The 19,268-nt window shown below is 38.9% G+C and overlaps 1 protein-coding gene across 12 annotated transcripts in view; it reads left to right on the top strand.

Annotated features, from left to right (window-relative positions):
* Nucleotides 1-19,268, top strand: part of LOC106068750 (solute carrier family 12 member 4-like) — a 151,520-nt gene that overhangs the window by 95,297 nt on the left and 36,955 nt on the right. For 7 of the 12 annotated variants that reach the window (XR_008779091.1, XM_056036903.1, XM_056036904.1 and 4 more), the window contains 2 exons: nt 16,037-16,114; nt 17,557-17,667. Coding sequence is in view for 11 of the 12 variants with exons in the window: in XM_056036903.1 (XP_055892878.1) it covers nt 16,037-16,114; nt 17,557-17,667 (189 nt within the window). In the remaining variant the exon portion in view is untranslated. Of the gene's footprint in view, nt 1-16,031; nt 16,115-17,556; nt 17,668-19,268 lie in introns of all 12 variants that reach the window. The other 5 variants (XM_056036911.1, XM_056036909.1, XM_056036910.1 and 2 more) reach the window with 1 other exon arrangement.

Genomic DNA, 19,268 nt, shown 5'->3' with positions numbered 1-19,268 from the left:
TCATCAGTTCAATGCAATCGTTTCCTGTTTATTTCCAATGTGGTGTTGTCGTATAGTTGTGAACTAACGTTTGGTTGGAATGTCTCTAAATCTAAATCTGATCTTGGTGTAGTTCATTTCGATGACTGCTGTTGTTGTGACTGTAGATAGCTATTGTCTGCTGCTGTGTGTATGATTCACGCTGTTGCTGGCTCTATGTTGATGTGAAACTTTGTTCTCCACACCTTGCACGTTATTGTTCCAGTGTCACGTGGTGTGCCAGACACAGGCTTCAATGCCGGTAGGGTTAGTTCACTTGATTTTATCATGACTGTTATTTCATCATTGTTTATCTTGACCTTTTTTCTTCATGTTTTGTCCATCGTTGGACTCTCAGCGTTGTTGTACGGCACTCTGTCCCATGGGGTTTTGTTACGACATCGAGCTCAATCAAAACACAGACTGTCGTTTGATAGATTTCATTCATTGATTTGATACATGGGAGAATTCCCTTCACAGCCGTTCCCAGGAGCCTCTAGTTCATTTTCTCCGTTTCATAAATCTTACAAATTTATTGACATTTTTTTAAAGGTAGTCTTCTTTCACGTGCGTGTATACGAGATATGGGCGTAGCCAGAATTGTTTTTTTTTTTTTGGGGGGGGGGGGGGGGGGGGAGATTTTTTTCTCTCCCCCCCCCCCCCCCAACGAAATTTTTTTTATATGTCTATATGTGTGTATGTGTGTACATAATCTTTATTACATTCTGATCCATCATTCTTTTGGAAGACGTTTATTGTGCACTAGAATAGGTTCTTCCTGGACTTAGTGGAAAAATTGTAGACTCCCCGCCATTGCCAGCAAGGGGGTCTGGAGGAGTGCTAAGAGCTCCCCCAGCGCGGGGCGAAGCCCCGCCGCCAAGCACTATTTCTGGTATTGAAAGCCAACAAAATGCATATTCTGAGGTATCTACAGTGCATTTTCCTGCTGTTAAAAAGTTTTATTTCAAAAACCTAATCTGCTATTCTTATTGACTTAGACCACACCGCGCCGTTCGGAACATTTGCCGGCAAGCTGTTTCCACAAAAATCTGTCACTGGTAATGTCTGAAGCTTCTTCCCACCTGCTCCAAGGACCTCCATGAATGTGTGGCGACAAGTTGTATTAGGATGTCATCGCAACTCTTGTTATGCCTAATTCATTTTGTCGGAGAACATGTCCCGCAAACCTCATGCGACGCTCTGTCACAATCTTACTAAGGTGTCAACTCCCAGTTCGGCATAGGATTTCCTTGATTTAGACCTGATCACTATAACTAACTCATAAGAGCTGTCCTAGCTATCTTTGTTGAGCCACAAATAGGGTTTTTCAATTTTGGCAGATGACTATTCACTGCACTTTATTAATGGAGCCCCGCCACTGGTGAAATGTGTAACCTCTCTTGAATACGCTCTTGGAATTAAGTGACTGTAGTTTGCTTTAGATTTTATATCGAAAGGGGAAGTTTTATCGTCAAAATCATCTGTTGGGGGTTTTAAACTAAAAAATCTCAGGAGTTATTGTTTTTTTTAAATTCCAAAACCCCATTTAGCTACGGTCATAGAATTTAGTAACTGTAGTTTGCTTTAGAATAATATTGAAGATAGAGGTTTTCCACCTCAAAACCATCTGAAGGAGTTTTAAACTTTTTAAAAAGCCATCTTAACTGTGCTCTTGGAATTTGGGGATTGTCGTTTGCATTTTTTGTTTGTTTTGTTTTATAGAAGAGGGGGATTTAACTGCAAAAACTCCTGGTAGGGGGTTTTAAACTTAAATCCTCCTGGTATGTTTTTTTTTAACTCGAACCCCCCTGGTAAGGGGTTTTAAACTCAAACCCCCCCCCTGGTAGGGGGTTTTAAACTCGAAACCCCTTTGGCTATGCTGGGGCAAGTGATGATTTAGTATTATAATCTCACCTAAAATAAACAAAATCAAAGCAAAAAATCAAGCACTAAATTCCGATTCCCCCCTGCGGGGGGGGGGGGGAGAGATTTCATTTTTGGGGGGGTTTGAACCCCAAGAACCCCCCCTGGCTACGCCCATGATACGAGCTGGTATCTTCCAGGCGTGTTCCAGATATTAGTTTATCAATATCTAGTCAAGGAGATAAACCCTAACTCTGATCTCCACAATACATACTCTGATGTCTACAACATATATTATCATTTAAATCAAAATGTTTGGTGTTTTTCAATTGGCCAAGAGTTTTAAAGCTTAGCTGTCTAGCTAGACATTGATAGTGGGCTAAACATTGAACCTTTAAGTCTTATTATGTCTTAGATTTGGTCGCCGATCTAATGTAATGTGTTCAACAGAATGAACTACTTTCTTGATTAGTCTCTTGCACTTAAGTTTTTAAACAAGCTAGCAAATAAATCATTAGATTAGAGATTTGTTCAAGTGAATAATTCGACTACTAGTTTGTAGCTTCTCATGCTTGGCCCCCCGAGAATCCTCGGACTAGAGAATAGGTCTTAAGAGATTCAAAGATGGATGAACTGAAATGTAACGTCTGTAGTGTAACTTCGTGTAACGGATGCTGCTGTATTCCCAGCAGAGTTGGAACAACTGATCTAATGTTGGAGTCCAGTCCTTCTACTCTCTGGGTGAGGTTTGTTTTTTTTTTACTCGGATTTTCAACTTTTCGATTGAACAAAAAATCAACTGATTATATAGGACAGTAGCTTTTTTTTTTTTTTTTAAGTATAACAAGTTGATTCTTAAGCTTATCATTTGATCAGTCTTTTGTTTTCCTAGAGAGTCAACTTGTAAATGAACAGTTTAGGTTTGAAAATTTTTTTCTTAGAGAGTCAACTTGTAAATGAACAGTTTCGAAAAGAAAAAGTTCAACAACTTCATTTGAATTGGCGAATCGTAAAACGAAACAAAACCACTAATTTCTCCCTTAGTGAGTGTGAAGAATTTCAGTGGACTTGTGACCTTGTTGAACTTTGTAAGCCAAACTCAAGCTTCAGGCACACATATGGATGGGTTATAAAAACAAGAACTGGGTTTCATATCGCTCTCAAGCCATCGTGCACTTAGATTATAGGCTTGTGAAAACAAGGACTACCAACAAATGACTGGCATTAAGGCGATCATCCTCTACCCCGCCCCCCCCCCTACCCGCCACTCGTTCCTCGTTTCCCTCACCTGATGTCCCTCACACCTGATGTCCCGCACACCTGACGTTCTAGTTTCTCGCATCACTAGGTCGGGGTGATGACCTGGCAGAGAGACGTCGTGGTGTGTGTGCTCCGGTTTGCTCTGGATACCGCGTCACTTGAGTGTGAGCGTGGCTTATGAATGTTGCGTGCCCGCGTGTGTGTTTCCTGGGACGGTGGGGGGGGGGGGGGGGGGGGAGGATGACGCGTCATATTGTCGTTTGCAGTCTAAATTCATCAGGTAGATGTAAAACTTGCAGAGGTCCATTATTTACACTTAGTTGTTTTCCCTTGAATGTTACTATCAAGATTTCAAACGCGTTCTTCTTCTACGTTCTTGCTTGTCAAAAGTGTGTGTGTTTGTTTGTACATGGTGGGGTTTGTATACTTACATTTCTGTACATAGATTTATATACGTTAAGTCGTATACATTGTGTGTCTTGTTAAATGACTCAAAAAGATGTCCTGTATGTATTGTTCGGACGTAGAACATATTGCCTTGTGCTGGGAGTTCGATAATCGTCACCAGGACAAACTTTAAAAAGACGAAGTGCACGCCCCTTCACCAAACTGTCGCCGTAAAATAGAAATGCCAAATGTTTTTAATCTACAAATACCTACACTATCTACGTGAAGACACAGTGACGATCTACGTGAAGACACAGTGACTATCTACGTGAAGACACAGTAACGATCTACGTGAAGACACAGTGACGATCTACGTGAAGACAAAGTGACTATCTACGTGAAGACACAGTGACGATCTACGTGAAGACAAAGTGACGATCTACGTGAAGACACAGTGACTATCTACGTGAAGACACAGTGACGATCTACGTGAAGACAAAGTGACGATCTACGTGAAGGCACAGTGACGATCTACGTGAAAGCACAGTGACGATCTACGTGAAGGCACAGTGACGATCTACGTGAAGGCACAGTGACGATCTACGTGAAGGCACAGTGACGATCTACGTGAAGGCACAGTGACGATCTACGTGAAGGCACAGTGACTATCTACGTGAAGGCACAGTGACTATCTACGTGAAGGCACAGTGACGATCTACGTGAAGGCACAGTGACGATCTACGTGAAGACAAAGTGACGATCTACGTGAAGACAAAGTGACGATCTACGTGAAGACACAGTGACGATCTACGTGAAGGCAAAGTGACGATCTACGTGAAGGCAAAGTGACGATCTACGTGAAGACAAAGTGACGATCTACGTGAAGACAAAGTGACGATCTACGTGAAGACAAAGTGACGATCTACGTGAAGACAAAGTGACTATCTACGTGAAGGCACAGTGACGATCTACGTGAAGACAAAGTGACGATCTACGTGAAGACAAAGTAAATATCTACGTGAAGACACAGTGACTATCTACGTGAAGACACAGTGACTATCTACGTGAAGACAAAATGACTGTCTACGTGAAGACACAGTGACGATCTACGTGAAGACACATTGACGATCTACGTGAAGACACATTGACGATCTACGTGAAGACAAAGTGACTATCTACGTGAAGACAAAGTGACTATCTACGTGAAGACAAAGTGACTATCTACGTGAAGACAAAGTGACTATCTACGTGAAGACACAGTGATGATCTACGTGAAGACAAAGTGACTATCTACGTGAAGACAAAGTGACTATCTACGTGAAGACAAAGTGACGATCTACGTGAAGACACAGTGACGATCTACGGGAAGACACAGTGACGATCTACGTGAAGGCACAGTGACGATCTACGTGAAGGCACAGTGACGATCTACGTGAAGGCACAGTGACGATCTACGTGAAGGCACAGTGACGATCTACGTGAAGGCACAGTGACGATCTACGTGAAGGCACAGTGACGATCTACGTGAAGGCACAGTGACGATCTACGTGAAGGCACAGTGACGATCTACGTGAAGGCACAATGACGATCTACGTGAAGGCACAGTGACGATCTACGTGAAGGCACAGTGACGATCTACGTGAACACACAGTGACGATCTACGTGAAGACACAGTGACGATCTACGTGAAGACACAGTGACGATCTACGTGAACACACAGTGACGATCTACGTGAAGACACAGTGACGATCTACGTGAAGACACGGTGACATGGAGACACAGTGGCAGGATAATGTTTGAATGGCTGCCTGGTAATGACTAATACGTTCTAGAATTATGCATCGATCTTTAACTGCCGCCATTCTCCGACGTCCTGCAGGAGGCTTGGGCTAAGATGTAATCATCTTCAATTCTGAAAGAACATCTGAAACAAACCAACAAACCTTCCTGTGTGAAATACACACTTGTAACGTGCTATTAACATACATCTTTACAATTCCAAAGTTGTTTTGTTTTTCTCCTGCTCATGATTTGCCTTGTCTTGGAGATTCATATCATTTAGACTTGTTTTGTTGCACTATCAAACTGGAGAATACTTTTTCATAAAATATTCTTACAAATGTTTGACGTGGATGAATGTAATAAATGAATGTGATGAATAGTTCCAACTTTTGGGACATGTCTAAATTTGAATGAATGTTTCTTTAACTAAACAGTGGCCTAGTCTAGCCGTGGAAAGAGGAAGTGAATGTATCCTGTTCAAAGTCGTATATACTAGACGTGGAAAGAGAACACTCATATCAAAAAAACAAAAAAACTAAATGTCCCATGACTCCATGTTATAGACAGTCTCAATGTTATAGACAGTCTCAATGTTATAGCCTATCTCTGATTGTATTTATGGTGGTTTTGGTATGTAGAATTTGATTAGAGTCAATTATGAAAATAGAAAATATTTGTCCATTCTAAAATTAAACTCTTTCTAACAAGTATTAAAAGGTTCAGAACGTTTAGACTTATATAAAACATGATCGGGGCAATAAATAAAAATACTAGTAAGCATTCAAAGTAATTTAAATAGTGTGATTTTCTAAAAACAACTGCGTATGTAAATGTATTGAATTAATGTTAAGGATCTCCATTTGCTGGATCATTTTTCTGTGCTGAATTCTTTACGGATTAGTGTTACTTTTAAATGGGAACACAAAAGATCCAGTCATCTCAATCTCTGCCCTATCCCAGCCTTATATCACGTCACAATCTAAACAACTTGGTATATCTCACGGGAATGGGCGAGTTCTGTTACCCTTGAAAATCTTTTCTCTCTGGACTGGGGACGTGCTTGAAGCAGTGTTAGGATAAGTCTCTTACGTCCAACAGCAGAAATCAATCATCAAATTTTAGCGAGCTTTAAATGTTCATTTGTCCCCATGATCAGGAAAGGGGGATATGGATGAGATGAATCGCCCCCCTTCACTCTGTGGACATAATCCCTTCGGTAAACCAGCTCCACCACGTTCTTCTGTGGGACCCCGTCCTAGCGACCGAGTTTTCCCATTAACTTATCTTAGTGGCGTGGTCTTCTTTAGTCTGACCGGAGCACACCCATACACCAGAAAATAACAAGAAACTCCTTCATCAGAACTTGACCCTACCATCGTCTGATTTTTTTATGGTTACTTGTTCTTCTTAGTGCCCTAAAGGAGGGAATGGTATCTTAGATGTGTGTTTGTGCTTGTCTTAGTGCCCTAAAGGAGGGAGTGGTATCTTAGATGTGTGTTTGTGCTTGTCTGAGTTTATAAGGGGAAGCTACTTTGGAGTCATTCCTAGTGAAAACACAGTGACAATCTCCGTGAAGATAAGTAACACAGTAACAGTCCACGTGAAGACACAGTGTCAATCTCCGTGATGATAAGTAACACAGTAACAGTCCACGTGAAGACACAGTGACAATACACGTGAAGACACAGTGACAATACATGTGGACACAGTGACAATACACGTGAAGACACAGTGACAATACACGTGAAGACACAGTGACAATACACGTGAAGACACAGTGACAATACACGTGAAGACACAGTGACAATACACGTGGAAACAGTGACAATACACGTGAAGACAGTAACAATACACGTGGAAACAGTGACAATACACGTGGACACAGTGACAATACACGTGAAGACACAGTGACAATACACGTGAAGACACAGTGACAATACACGTGAAGACACAGTGACAATACACGTGAAGACACAGTGACAATACACGTGAAGACACAGTGACAATACACGTGAAGACACAGTGACAATACACGTGAAGACACAGTGACAATACACGTGAAGACACAATGACAATCCACGTGAAGACACAATGACAATACACGTGGACACAGTGACAATACACGTGAAGACACAGTGACAATACACGTGAAGACACAGTGACAATACACGTGAAGACACATTGACAATACACGTGAAGACACAGTGACAATCCACGTGAAGACACAGTGACAATCCACGCGATGACACAGTGACAATTTACGTGAAGACAAAGTAGCAATATACGTCAAATAAAACATAGACAATCCTTGTGAAGACACAGTGACATTCTAGTGAAGTGAACACACATTGACACCCACACGAAGACACAGTAACAAACTACGCGAAGACACAGTGACCATCACATTTGGGATTAGCAAGATATATTTCAAACACAGGAATCTATACATTGTCTACGTTTTGATCTTGAACAGTCGGTTTTCATTGGTTAATTAAGATTTGAATGTTGTCAAAGAAGGGAAAGTGATGTGGCGGGCTATATAAGTTAACCTAAAGACAAAATGTAAACAAATATAATTAAAGGAAGATTGCAGCTACTTTAGAAGTCAGTACATGTAGACAGACTCAACAATGTAGCGCACTCGTCAACTAAACATTACTTTGTCTTGCAAATGAAAGAGTTTAGTTGCTCACGCGTGCAAAAGAAATGAGCATGTACCGTTTAAAATACTTAGATCTAGCTTATAAATACTCCTTTTTATTCTTTACACCAACGGTGCACATAGTATGTAGTTATTTCTGGTTATTCGCCATAGATGGACATCTTGAATTCTAAAAACTTACATTGCCCCTTTTATACGTTTTTGTAAGAATGTCTAGTAGAAGCCTTCATCAAGAACTTACACCAAGAGTCCGCAGTTAGAGTTATCTCCAGAGCCCCCAACCATAGCATATAGCAAGAGTCCGCAGCTAGAGTTATCTCCAGAGCCCCCAACCATAGCATATAGCAAGAGGCCACAGATAGAGATGACATCAAGAGCAATGCCTACACCAAGAGTCCGCAGTTAGAGTTATCTCCAGAGCCCCCAACCATAGCATATAGCAAGAGGCCACAGATAGAGATTACATCAAGAGCAATGCCTACACCAAGAACCTACAGCACGGGCCCACATTTAGAACCTTCAGCTTGAGCTTTTATAACAAGAAAATGCAGCTCAGTAACTGAGAATGTGTTGAGATCGAAATAATACAGGGATTAACTTGGAAATATATATACTATTTTTTATTTTTATTTTTTTGTATAATGTGTTTCAAACTGACGTGACGAAACTAATGCAACGTCCATTCATCACATTTTTAACCAGCAAAAAAATTTGCATAATAGATTACTAAAACGGGAAAAAGTTTTCAATCAATATGTAGCGCTCTTTAAGCTTCCATCACAGCAGACATTTAAAAGCACTCTGTTGGGGATCTAGTGCTAACAAAAATCTGACGAGTCATTCTCTTGAATGTTTGAGTTTCTTCAATATTTTATTTAAATCATTGGTTTTTATGTCCTTTAAAAGAAAAATGTTGCCTTTGACATTTTAAAATGCAACTAAATCACAAGGACTTGGCCAAACCTAGTCCAGGTTGGAGAATGGTAGATGTTCCTTAGCTAGGAAACTTCAAATGTTTTGCTATTTTCTTTTACTGAATACAAGGCCGGTCTTAGGTAACTGGAAGCCCTAGGCGAAGTAAATTTGGTGGCCCCAATGAAACAAAACAAAACAACAATAAACAACAAAATAATATAATTATGCAATTCAAAGAAAAAAACGACCTGGATCGAAATCTCAGCGAATAATTAAATGAAATTCAGAGCTTACAACTAGCGTTCCATAAGCTTCTTAAACATATTCATGCAGATGTCATAAACCTTCAACAAACCAGACTCGAAATAAAGTGTCGACATTTTTACCAAATAAAGCGACAAGGCTCCTCTAACATGTGTAGTCTAACAAGTGTCTAGACATCTTTAGTCAAAGTAGAGACAGAGACTAGTCAGCAGAGAGTTAGACTAGTTGACAGAGAGACAGAGACTAGTTGACAGTGAGACAGAGACTAGTTGACAGAGAGACAAAGACTAGTTGACAGTGAGACAGAGACTAGTTGACAGAGAGACAGAGACTAGTTGACAGAGACACAGAGACTAGTTGACAGAGAGACAGAGACTAGTTGACAGAGAGACAGAGACTAGTTGACAGAGAGACAGAGACTAGTCGACAGAGAGACAGAGACTAGTCGACAGAGAGACAGAGACTAGTCGACAGAGAGACAAAGACTAGTCGACAGAGAGACAGAGACTAGTCGACAGAGAGACAAAGACTAGTCGACAGAGAGACAGAGACTAGTTGACAGAGAGACAGAGACTAGTCGACAGAGAGACAGAGACTAGTCGACAGAGAGACAAAGACTAGTCGACAGAGAGACAAAGACTAGTCGACAGAGAGACAGAGACTAGTCGACAGAGAGACAGAGACTAGTCGACAGAGAGACAAAGACTAGTCGACAGAGAGACAAAGACTAGTCGACAGAGAGACAGAGACTAGTCGACAGAGAGACAAAGACTAGTCGACAGAGAGACAAAGACTAGTCGACAGAGAGACAGAGACTAGTCGACAGAGAGACAAAGACTAGTCGACAGAGAGACAAAGACTAGTCGACAGAGAGACAGAGACTAGTTGACAGAGAGACAAAGACTAGTCGACAGAGAGACAGAGACTAGTCGACAGAGAGACAAAGACTAGTCGACAGAGAGACAGAGACTAGTTGACAGAGAGACAGAGACTAGTTGACAGAGAGACAGAGACTAGTCGACAGAGAGACAGAGACCAGTCGACAGAGAGACAGAGACCAGTCGACAGAGAGACAGAGACCAGTCGACAGAGAGACAGAGACCAGTCGACAGAGAGACAGAGACTAGTCGACAGAGAGACAGAGACTAGTTGACAGAGAGACAGAGACTAGTTGACAGAGCGACAAAGACTAGTCGACAGAGCGACAAAGACTAGTTGACAGAGAGACAAAGAGGGCTTTGCTACGTTTAAGAATTGCTTCAAGTTTGACAATTGCTTTTTGCAAAAACAAATTTTGAGTCCTCTTCAAGGCCCCATCCCATCGGGGGCCCTAGTTGGCTGCCTAGTTTGCCTATGCTTAAGGCCGGCCCTGCTTAACTATTCGCCAAAGTTTATCTGATTTAGTGTTTTCTGTCCAGTGGTATTAAAACCTTGGTTGCAGGGTCCCGAGTTCCAATCCCAGTGTATTGTTTCTGCTTTTTGTTTCTCGGCTTCACGGAAATATGAACCACAGAGTTGACAAACATATTCCAGTTTTGAATTTAGTTCTTTACAATTTTTTTTTTCAAATCATTTTATCTTATCCACTTAGGCGGACAGTTCACTTAATTAAAAAGTGTTGTTACTTTGATTTTAATTATCAGTTTTTGTGTCTTTGATTTAATTTTCTATCTCATTTTTATCAGATTCAAATAAGCGTTTGTTTTTTCAAATTCAATTTTTTGTCTAGGTCATACAAGTTCATATTTAGAAAAGAGTTTATAGATATATATAAGCTTGCCCAAATGAAATTCGAACCCTTGAGATCCTTACGACTACATCAGAGTGCTACTCGTTGGACCAATAAGTATTAGTTGATAGAAATATGCGTCGTTGATAGTGTCAGACTGGACAAATGTACAAGTGACAAGTGAAAGGTCAAGTGACAAAATAGAATTAGATTCTGAAACCTTTATCTCATGACCTTTTTTAGTAAAAGTAGAAGAACCTGTTTAGAGAGATGAATAAATACAGTGTGTAGATTCAGGCTAGAAATGAAGCTCAGTATTAGCCAGGGCAAACATTTCATGAGCATTTCTTTGTGCGCAGGAGCACTCCTTGACGTCACTAGCATTCTCCTTGCAATCTTGCTTTGAAAGATTTGATTATCTAAATTAGTCCATGTACACTGGATGTACCGGTACTGTTAAGTTGACCTTTAGTGGTGGTACCGTATTGCGCCAAGGATTACAGTAGAACAAAAAAAAAAAAAAGAATCCTACAACGTTTTGGTTCTAACTCTCGTGTCACGTGATCTCCTGCATTGCCCCCCCCCCCCCATGTCAGCTAGAGCTAAATGAGAAATTATTGATCGGGAATGAAAAAATAAATTATTAATTCACATCACCGTCTTTTTTTTTTCTTTAATAGAATCGGATGTGTTCGTGTTCTGTTGATACAGAACATGTTTTATTAGTGTGTGTGTGTGCAGGTTGAAGTTGTGAGAAACAAAATAACATTGGCGCTCGTCTGCTATGATTGGTTATTGTCAGTTTATCTCAAGTTGTTTGGAGTTCCTTCCGCCTTGTGTTGGTAAACACTGCTGGAGTAGGATAGAGGTGTGGGCTTTGTAACAAACTGGCACAGTGCTTTGATTAGCCATGAGGATTTACTCTCAGTCCCAGCGGTTAATTATGTTTTGTTTGCAGCCATGCCTAGTGAGAAGAGGTGAAAGCTAATAGGCATGTCACTATAGAGTCCAGAGAAATCATAACTCTGTAGGATTGCTCAAACATAAATTGGCCTGTGTATGCTTTAATCTAAAGGGAAATAACATTAAGGGGCAATAATTTCTTGTACTGCTCTTGTTACTTCGCTTTGATTTAAAGCCCTAGACATAGATATGTTTAAAGCATGCTATCCCAATTGGAAGTAATAAATTGGCATTCCTTAAGCACTATTTTGATTTTGACTTTACGCACACAAATGTCTGTCTTAATCTCTAACCTGAAATCTACGATCTCTTCTTGACATTTTTAGATGGGTAACCCAGTGGCGTAGCTAGGGTGAGGGAGGAGAATTAGAAAATTTCCCCAAATTAGTCTTTTTTACATTAAAAATTCAATATTATGCATTTGGAAAATTCTTATCTACGTCCCTGGGGTGACCTAAAAGAGTTGACCAATTACCTGGCAGGTTATAAATTTAACCTTTGGTCGTTGGTTGATAACAGGCAACAAGAACGTTCAAAGACGTATACATTCCTTCAAACTGTTGCCAATGTTCCCAATGATGTATTGAGACGCTTGGCACTGGTGCCCGTAGTCTTCCCGTCGTACACTGTTACTTATAGCCTCCGATAATGAGTCTACCGTCTGCCATTTGTGATGTTTCCTTGGCAACAGTTTGAACTGTTGATTTCTTCACAAGAATACACAAGGCACTATGTGAGAGGTGTGTATTGGAGAGCTACTTTCTACAGAGCCTCATTACTCTGCTAGAACAGTAGTGATGGGCGGATTTAATTTTCACTTTGCAATACTGATTTCTCATAATCAATGAAAGGTGACTTGAAAACTACATTTATATTTTTGTTATAACTTGTTGTGGTAATAACACAAAGGCCACACAGTTCTCAGTTATTTGATTTTCTTTGTAAATGTACAAAAAAAAAACATTCAGTATATGTACATAACTCTGAGATTCAATGCTTGAAATTGGTTGATCTGTCTTTAAGATTCCAAGTCATTCTTACATGCGAAAGTTGATTGGGAAAAGTTCTCGTAACTTTCTTACTAATTCGAATCTCAGCAAGATTTTTTTAGGAGTTTAAGAACGCTTCTATTAGGTTTGGATTTGGCTGAAGAGACAGGAGATCCATTGGGAAAAGTCAATGTCACATGCTCTTATTGACTACGTTCAATTTACTTTCATGTCATTTTAATAAAAAAAAATACTTTACAAAAAAACAAAGCTTATATTAAGTGTAATTGTATCAATTAGTTTGGAATGTAATTAAATTAGTAATAGACCTCGACTAACAATAATAAATTTGTACGAGTAGAAATATTTTTACCAATTTTATTTGTTTGGCGCAATTTCATGCTTTTAGCTTTCTCAATGTGCTATGATCCTATCACTTGTCTGGACCAGTTGGAAAAAAAAAGAGCGGGGAGAAGGGGGTATCATGTGAAGGTTACCGTGATCGCCTTTTAAATAAATATGGTACATTTTATAAAATTAAAAACGTTGTACGACTTGAATTCGAGGATTCATGCCTCCTCAGGCCAATACACTAACCACTGTGCCAGCGAAGTGCTTATGAAAATAGAATTCGCTAAGCCACGACCTACTTCTCTACACAAAGTATAAAGGGGACTAATTCAACCTATGCCACCACATCTGTCAAATACAAATTCTTTCCCTTGTTCGATACCAAAAAAAATAATTAAGTACCAAAAAATAAACTAATTCGTATTTTTTTTTAATCTTGTTTTGTCAGGTACAAAAAAAAAATGCACGAAATTTCAACTTCATCGGATATTGGGTGTGGGAGACAGACAGACAGAGGGGGTATAAGCTATGCAAAAAGGTTATTGTCATAACTTTAGGGTAGTGGAAACTTGAGTCAGCTTAGTAACATTGGCTTGAAAGGGGTTATAATGTCAACATTGACTTGAATTGGGTTATAATGTCAACATTGACTTGAATTGGGTTATAATGTCAACATTGACTAGAATTGGGTTCTAATGCCAACATTGACTTGAATTGGGTTATCTGCAGTTGGCTTGAAACGGGTTATAATAAAAAATATTTGCTTTAAAAAAACCCACAAAAAATGGTGTAATGGTCGCTACGACTATTGTGTTTGATGTGGTGCATTCCACTGATAAGTTGACCTACTTTGATTACTTCTCCATAGGTGTGAAGAAATTTGGTTACAGGTAAACTGTTCGTTCAGGAAGTTTAATACAAATAGAAGTGAGGTGTAATAACATACTGTGTTCATTAATGGTCGAGAGAAATGAGTAATCAAGTGTTACCATAATTTGATACGCACTTACAAGCCAGTGTAGATAGGTCGTCATTATTCTCATCAAAATATTAGGCGCATCTATTTGGCAAATAAAAAGATTGTGTTTTGTTCACTAACGCTATTGAAGCAATTGAAGATTTAATGTTCAGAAAAGTGGTTCTTTGTATGCTGAGTAAATAAACATTGGAAAAAGAACTGAACATGTCTACCGTTTACTTTGACTTATGGGTGCTGTGACATTAACCAGTTGATCATTTGAGTCTTGCGATGATGTTTGCCATTTGCTAAACTTGAGAAGAACACATACCTACACTTAGCTTACGTTGGAAACAATCAAGCTTCAATAAAAACAAGGTTAAGACCAAAAGTAGACAGACAACCATTGTCGCTTCCATCTAGATCTAGATTGTTGTTTGTTTAATCCACTTACTAAATATCTTTTTTTTTTTCTAATCACTCCCCTTTTGGTGACGTAAATGTACTAGCGTCATGCTTGGATGGATGGACTAGATACCTATAGGCTCTACTACAGTAGCACCTGTAGTTGTATACAGATTCACCATTAGCATTGACTGTTGTACTCAGTGTTCTCATCACAAGAATGTCTTTAGATATAGAAGGCTAATTTTGTGTTCCTAAGTTGGACTTGTTCTTTGTTTTTGTTCACTCACTTATTCTTGTTTTATTCAACTTGATCTCACCAGTTCTTGGAACTCAAATCAATGTATTTATTGTTAGACGTATTTCTCTTTCTTTTCCATCTACCAGACTTCCTTTTTAACAGTGGCATGCCGACATCTATAGTAACAATGGTCAGCTCAAAATGTGTATTTGAAAGTTTGATTTCATGTAAAATGTAACACAAGTAGCATCAGTGTTGAATCAATTTTTGTTTTAGTTGAATTATGTTAACCATGACTTCCTATTGTTTTATTTTATTCAACTCTTTAAACTAATTAATCAATTTTTTAGAATGTATTCTTTACGTGTATCGATATACTAATGCATAGTTAGATACTCGATTCCTAAAAGTGTATCGATACGTTTTTCTTCTCCCTTGAGTAGGTCACAGCATAGTGTCTTATTTAAATCGCACGATTAGCATCGATTTAACGTTAGATGATTGATCTTAACATTCTAGGAAGTACTTTTAATTATGCTCAAGAAGAATTAAAATAAAAATTCTAGACGAACAAAAAAAAAACTCCAGAAAAAAATGAAAATTAAAAAAAAAATGTTTAATACTATTGTGCATTAGAAATGGGAAGCCTACATTGAATAAAGCTGCCAAATGTCAATCACTTGATTGCTGTTCAAAATTAATTGCACTCTTGAGTTGCAAGTTTCTGCTCTCAGGCAAACAACTCAGTAGTGAACTACAAGTCTCTTGACATCCATAACCTAGTCATTCAGTGTTCCACGCTTTCATTTTGTAGCAATTAATTGTTGCACTTTTTTAAAGCATTAAATAATAACATGTTTTGTATTGTATAGCTTTTCAATAACTTAAGACCAATAGAAAAATATGGGCAAGTCATCATATAGCTTGACTTCCTCTTCTGTGGCCCTGAAACAAAAAGTCAAATCCACACCTCTCCTCTCCCTACTCTTTTTTGTTCGGGGGGGGGGGGAGAGGGTGCGTCCAGTGACACCCCTCATCTATGCCATCGATGACGGCCGATCTCTTGTGGCTAACCTCCTGATGTGAACCTATCTGGCACAGTGTTGGCCTGGCCATTATGCCAGTTTCTATTTCCCTTGTGGAATGGTAGCTTGAAGACAGTCAATTTTTGGTCTAGTTAGTGTTCAAATTGATGAATGAATCTAACAGGTTAATTGTTTTATTCGTCTTTTGTTTGTCTACAGGTGAGAATGCAGCCCAGAACAAAGACAACCTGCCTTTGGCTGACAATGAAGAATCCATGTACAACCACATGGCCTTGTATGAGGTAACGAGTAGTGTCTACTTACCGAAAGGTTAATGTTGAAAACAAAATCGTACTAAGTCTTGAGTGTATGTTACGTATGTAGTCAGTTGTCCACTTGCCGACAGATCACGTAGCATTGAACAGATGAGCTCCTGAAAGTATGCTTTCAACTCACGACCAGCTGATCGTCTTCTGTGCGATCTTGTTCTTGGATTAACCCCACCAAAACTGAGCTTCTAGGAAAGTCACATTATGGTGATCTTGTGGTTGATACCTGGTATAGGAGGAGCCAGGCTTCTCGTCCCTGCGTATTGGGTAATGACCTCCACCAAATACATGGCTCATGCTGTATAATAGATAAAGGGAAAAATGAGTATGTGTTTTTATGGCTAGGCTAAATTAAACGCTACGGTTATTGTTAGATTTGTAGACTTCAGTTTGAAAGTCCTTCTGATATCATTTTATAGGTTTTATTTCCACTTGCTAATGTTCTCATGAGAGTGTTTCAAAGAACATTTTCATTCGTTAGCCGATGGGGAAAAAAAACTAAAATGTGAGTGACCATAAATAAATAGTTTGTTTGTTTTTTGTGAAAAACGAGTCCTTATCATCACAACGAATTTCCCTAAGTATCCATAAAGCATTCTAGGTCTTAGTTGTGTATTACTGTTTGAATAATGTGTCTCAGCTACGGTAATATATTGTGGTCTGAATAGTGTGTCTCAGGTAATGTATTGTGGTTTGAAAAGTGAGTCTAAGGTAATATATTGTGGTCTGAATAGTGTGTCTCAGGTAATGTATTGTGGTTTGAAAAGTGAGTCTAAGGTAATATATTGTGGTCTGAATAGTGTGTCTCAGGTAATGTATTGTGGTTTGAAAAGTGAGTCTAAGGTAATATATTGTGGTCTGAATAGTGTCTCAGGTAATGTATTGTGGTTTGAAAAGTGAGTCTAAGGTAATATATTGTGGTCTGAATAGTGTGTCTCAGGTAATGTATTGTGGTTTGAAAAGTGAGTCTAAGGTAATATATTGTGGTCTGAATAGTGTGTCTCAGGTAATGTATTGTGGTTTGAAAAGTGAGTCTAAGGTAATATATTGTGGTCTGAATAGTGTGTATCAGGTAATGTATTGTGGTTTGAAAAGTGAGTCTAAGGTAATATATTGTGGTCTGAATAGTGTGTATCAGGTAATGTATTGTGGTTTGAAAAGTGAGTCTAAGGTTATATATTGTGATCTGAATACTGTGTCTCGGGTAATGTATTGTGGCCTGAATTGGAATTGGGTTGTGTTAAATGATGATCGTATTTCTAGGTTTCTAATTACCTATTTTAATATTGTTGTTTCAATCTGATGCCAGGACATGTCGACTCAGTCAAAATAAGTCAATATTATGTTTCTTTTACCTGTTTCCTACCAAAACAAAATAAGTCAATTTTATATTTCTTGTACCTCTTCCCTACCAGGACGACCTAACCCACCATGGCAAGCTATCCCAGATCTTAAATCGTATCACATCCTACCAGGCGGGCATCACCCCAAACCCAAACGACATCGAAAAGGGAACTGGCAAACAGGTGAGATAGTAGTCTTGGATTTATCGCATTTCTTTCTTTTTTTTTAATAGTGTTGTAGATTCACCTTTTGACCATCGGCTCTGCTAGGAGTCGAACCTTCACATTATGGTTTTCATTTTTAGAGCTTTCCTTACAGCGGTGTTTTAGTCCACTCCCTATTGTTTCTTTAGTTATTGCTTGGATAAAACAGACTAGTGTTTTTCTTCTTAAGCCTGTTTCATTGAGACCCTGGGAGAGTTGACACATGCGATGAGCCATGGAAAAAAACTGTGTGTCTATCTGAGGATATGGGGCAACTGTTGACAACAAATCCTGCCTCCCCAGAATCCGATGCTTACTGATGGCGATCCAGCGATTCCTTTGAATTGAAATCTGCTTTGGGTCAAAGAAAATGGTCTAGAGACATGCGAATTTCAAATTCAGTTGACTGAAGGTGTTTTGAATCTACTTTGTCAGCTGGTTTTGTTTATTTCTTTTCTCGATTGACCAGCTCGTGTACTAGATCTAATCGTGCAGCCATTGGATGTCTCAGTGTACAATTTGTATTCTATAGACTAACCTTTGTAATAATAGCAGGTGTGGGTTTGGTTTGCTATTAGCTTTTCTTATTTAACTCCCCTATGACTTGTTTTCTTATTTATAAGTAGACCAATCATATTTCTGGAACGTTTATCTGTCACATAATGTCTTCTTGTGACTTCCTTTTTTTTTTTTTTTTTTTGGGGGGGGGGGGGGGGGGGGAGGGGGTATGTTTGCAATGCTTGTTAGGGTTTAAACTAGTCGATTTTCCCCTACATCTCTTTAGCCTTTATGATTACGTCAGTTTTATTGTTCACTCCTTTTTCTTATGTAGTTCTGTTTCTTTGCATCTTTCCATCTCTATCTCTTCTCTCTCAGTATCTCTTTCTCTCCTTAACTCCTTATTGTTTCCCCTACCTCTCCCCTCCTTTCCTTACCTCTCTCACTCATATATTTTAACTCAGAGGTGTGGCCAGAAAGAAACTTAAAATTTAAAAAACTCTCTGAAGTATGAGTTATCACTAATCGCATCGTATATAATTTGTATTCTGATCATTTCAATTTGACCATAGATGTTGAAAAGATTCCTGCAGTCTCGAGAGAAGTCTTTTGGAGTGTTAGAGAGGGCTAGGGTTAAAGTTTATCAAAAAGATAGCATAGTTACGAGAAGTTGGCCATTTTTAATATTTATATGTTGACCTCTATGTTTATAAGTTGACCTCTGTGTGTTTATAAGTTGACCTCTGTGTGTTTATAAGTTGACCTCTGTGTGTTTATAAGTTGACCTCTGTGTGTTTATAAGTTGACCTCTGTGTGTTTATAAGATACGTAAAGGAGCATCCTACATTCTTTGTTTACTGACATGAAAACGATATAGATGTAGACACAATGTCAGTCAATACAAACAAAGATGGCGCTCTACAAATGTACTTGTAAACTTGAGACGTTTCTCTTATCTCGAGACATTTTTATAACTTAGACATTATGTTTTCGTGAGGCTATATATGTATGTGTGTTCATATGTCTTATCATGCAGATTTTATTGGTATTTTAGCATATTAGAAAATATTAATCAAATTATG

The sequence above is a fragment of the Biomphalaria glabrata genome, chromosome 7, assembly GCF_947242115.1.
Source record: "Biomphalaria glabrata chromosome 7, xgBioGlab47.1, whole genome shotgun sequence".
NCBI classification, from domain to species: domain Eukaryota; kingdom Metazoa; phylum Mollusca; class Gastropoda; family Planorbidae; genus Biomphalaria; species Biomphalaria glabrata.
Note: the sequence above shows the minus strand (reverse complement) of the source record. Positions and strands in the feature narration are given on the sequence as shown.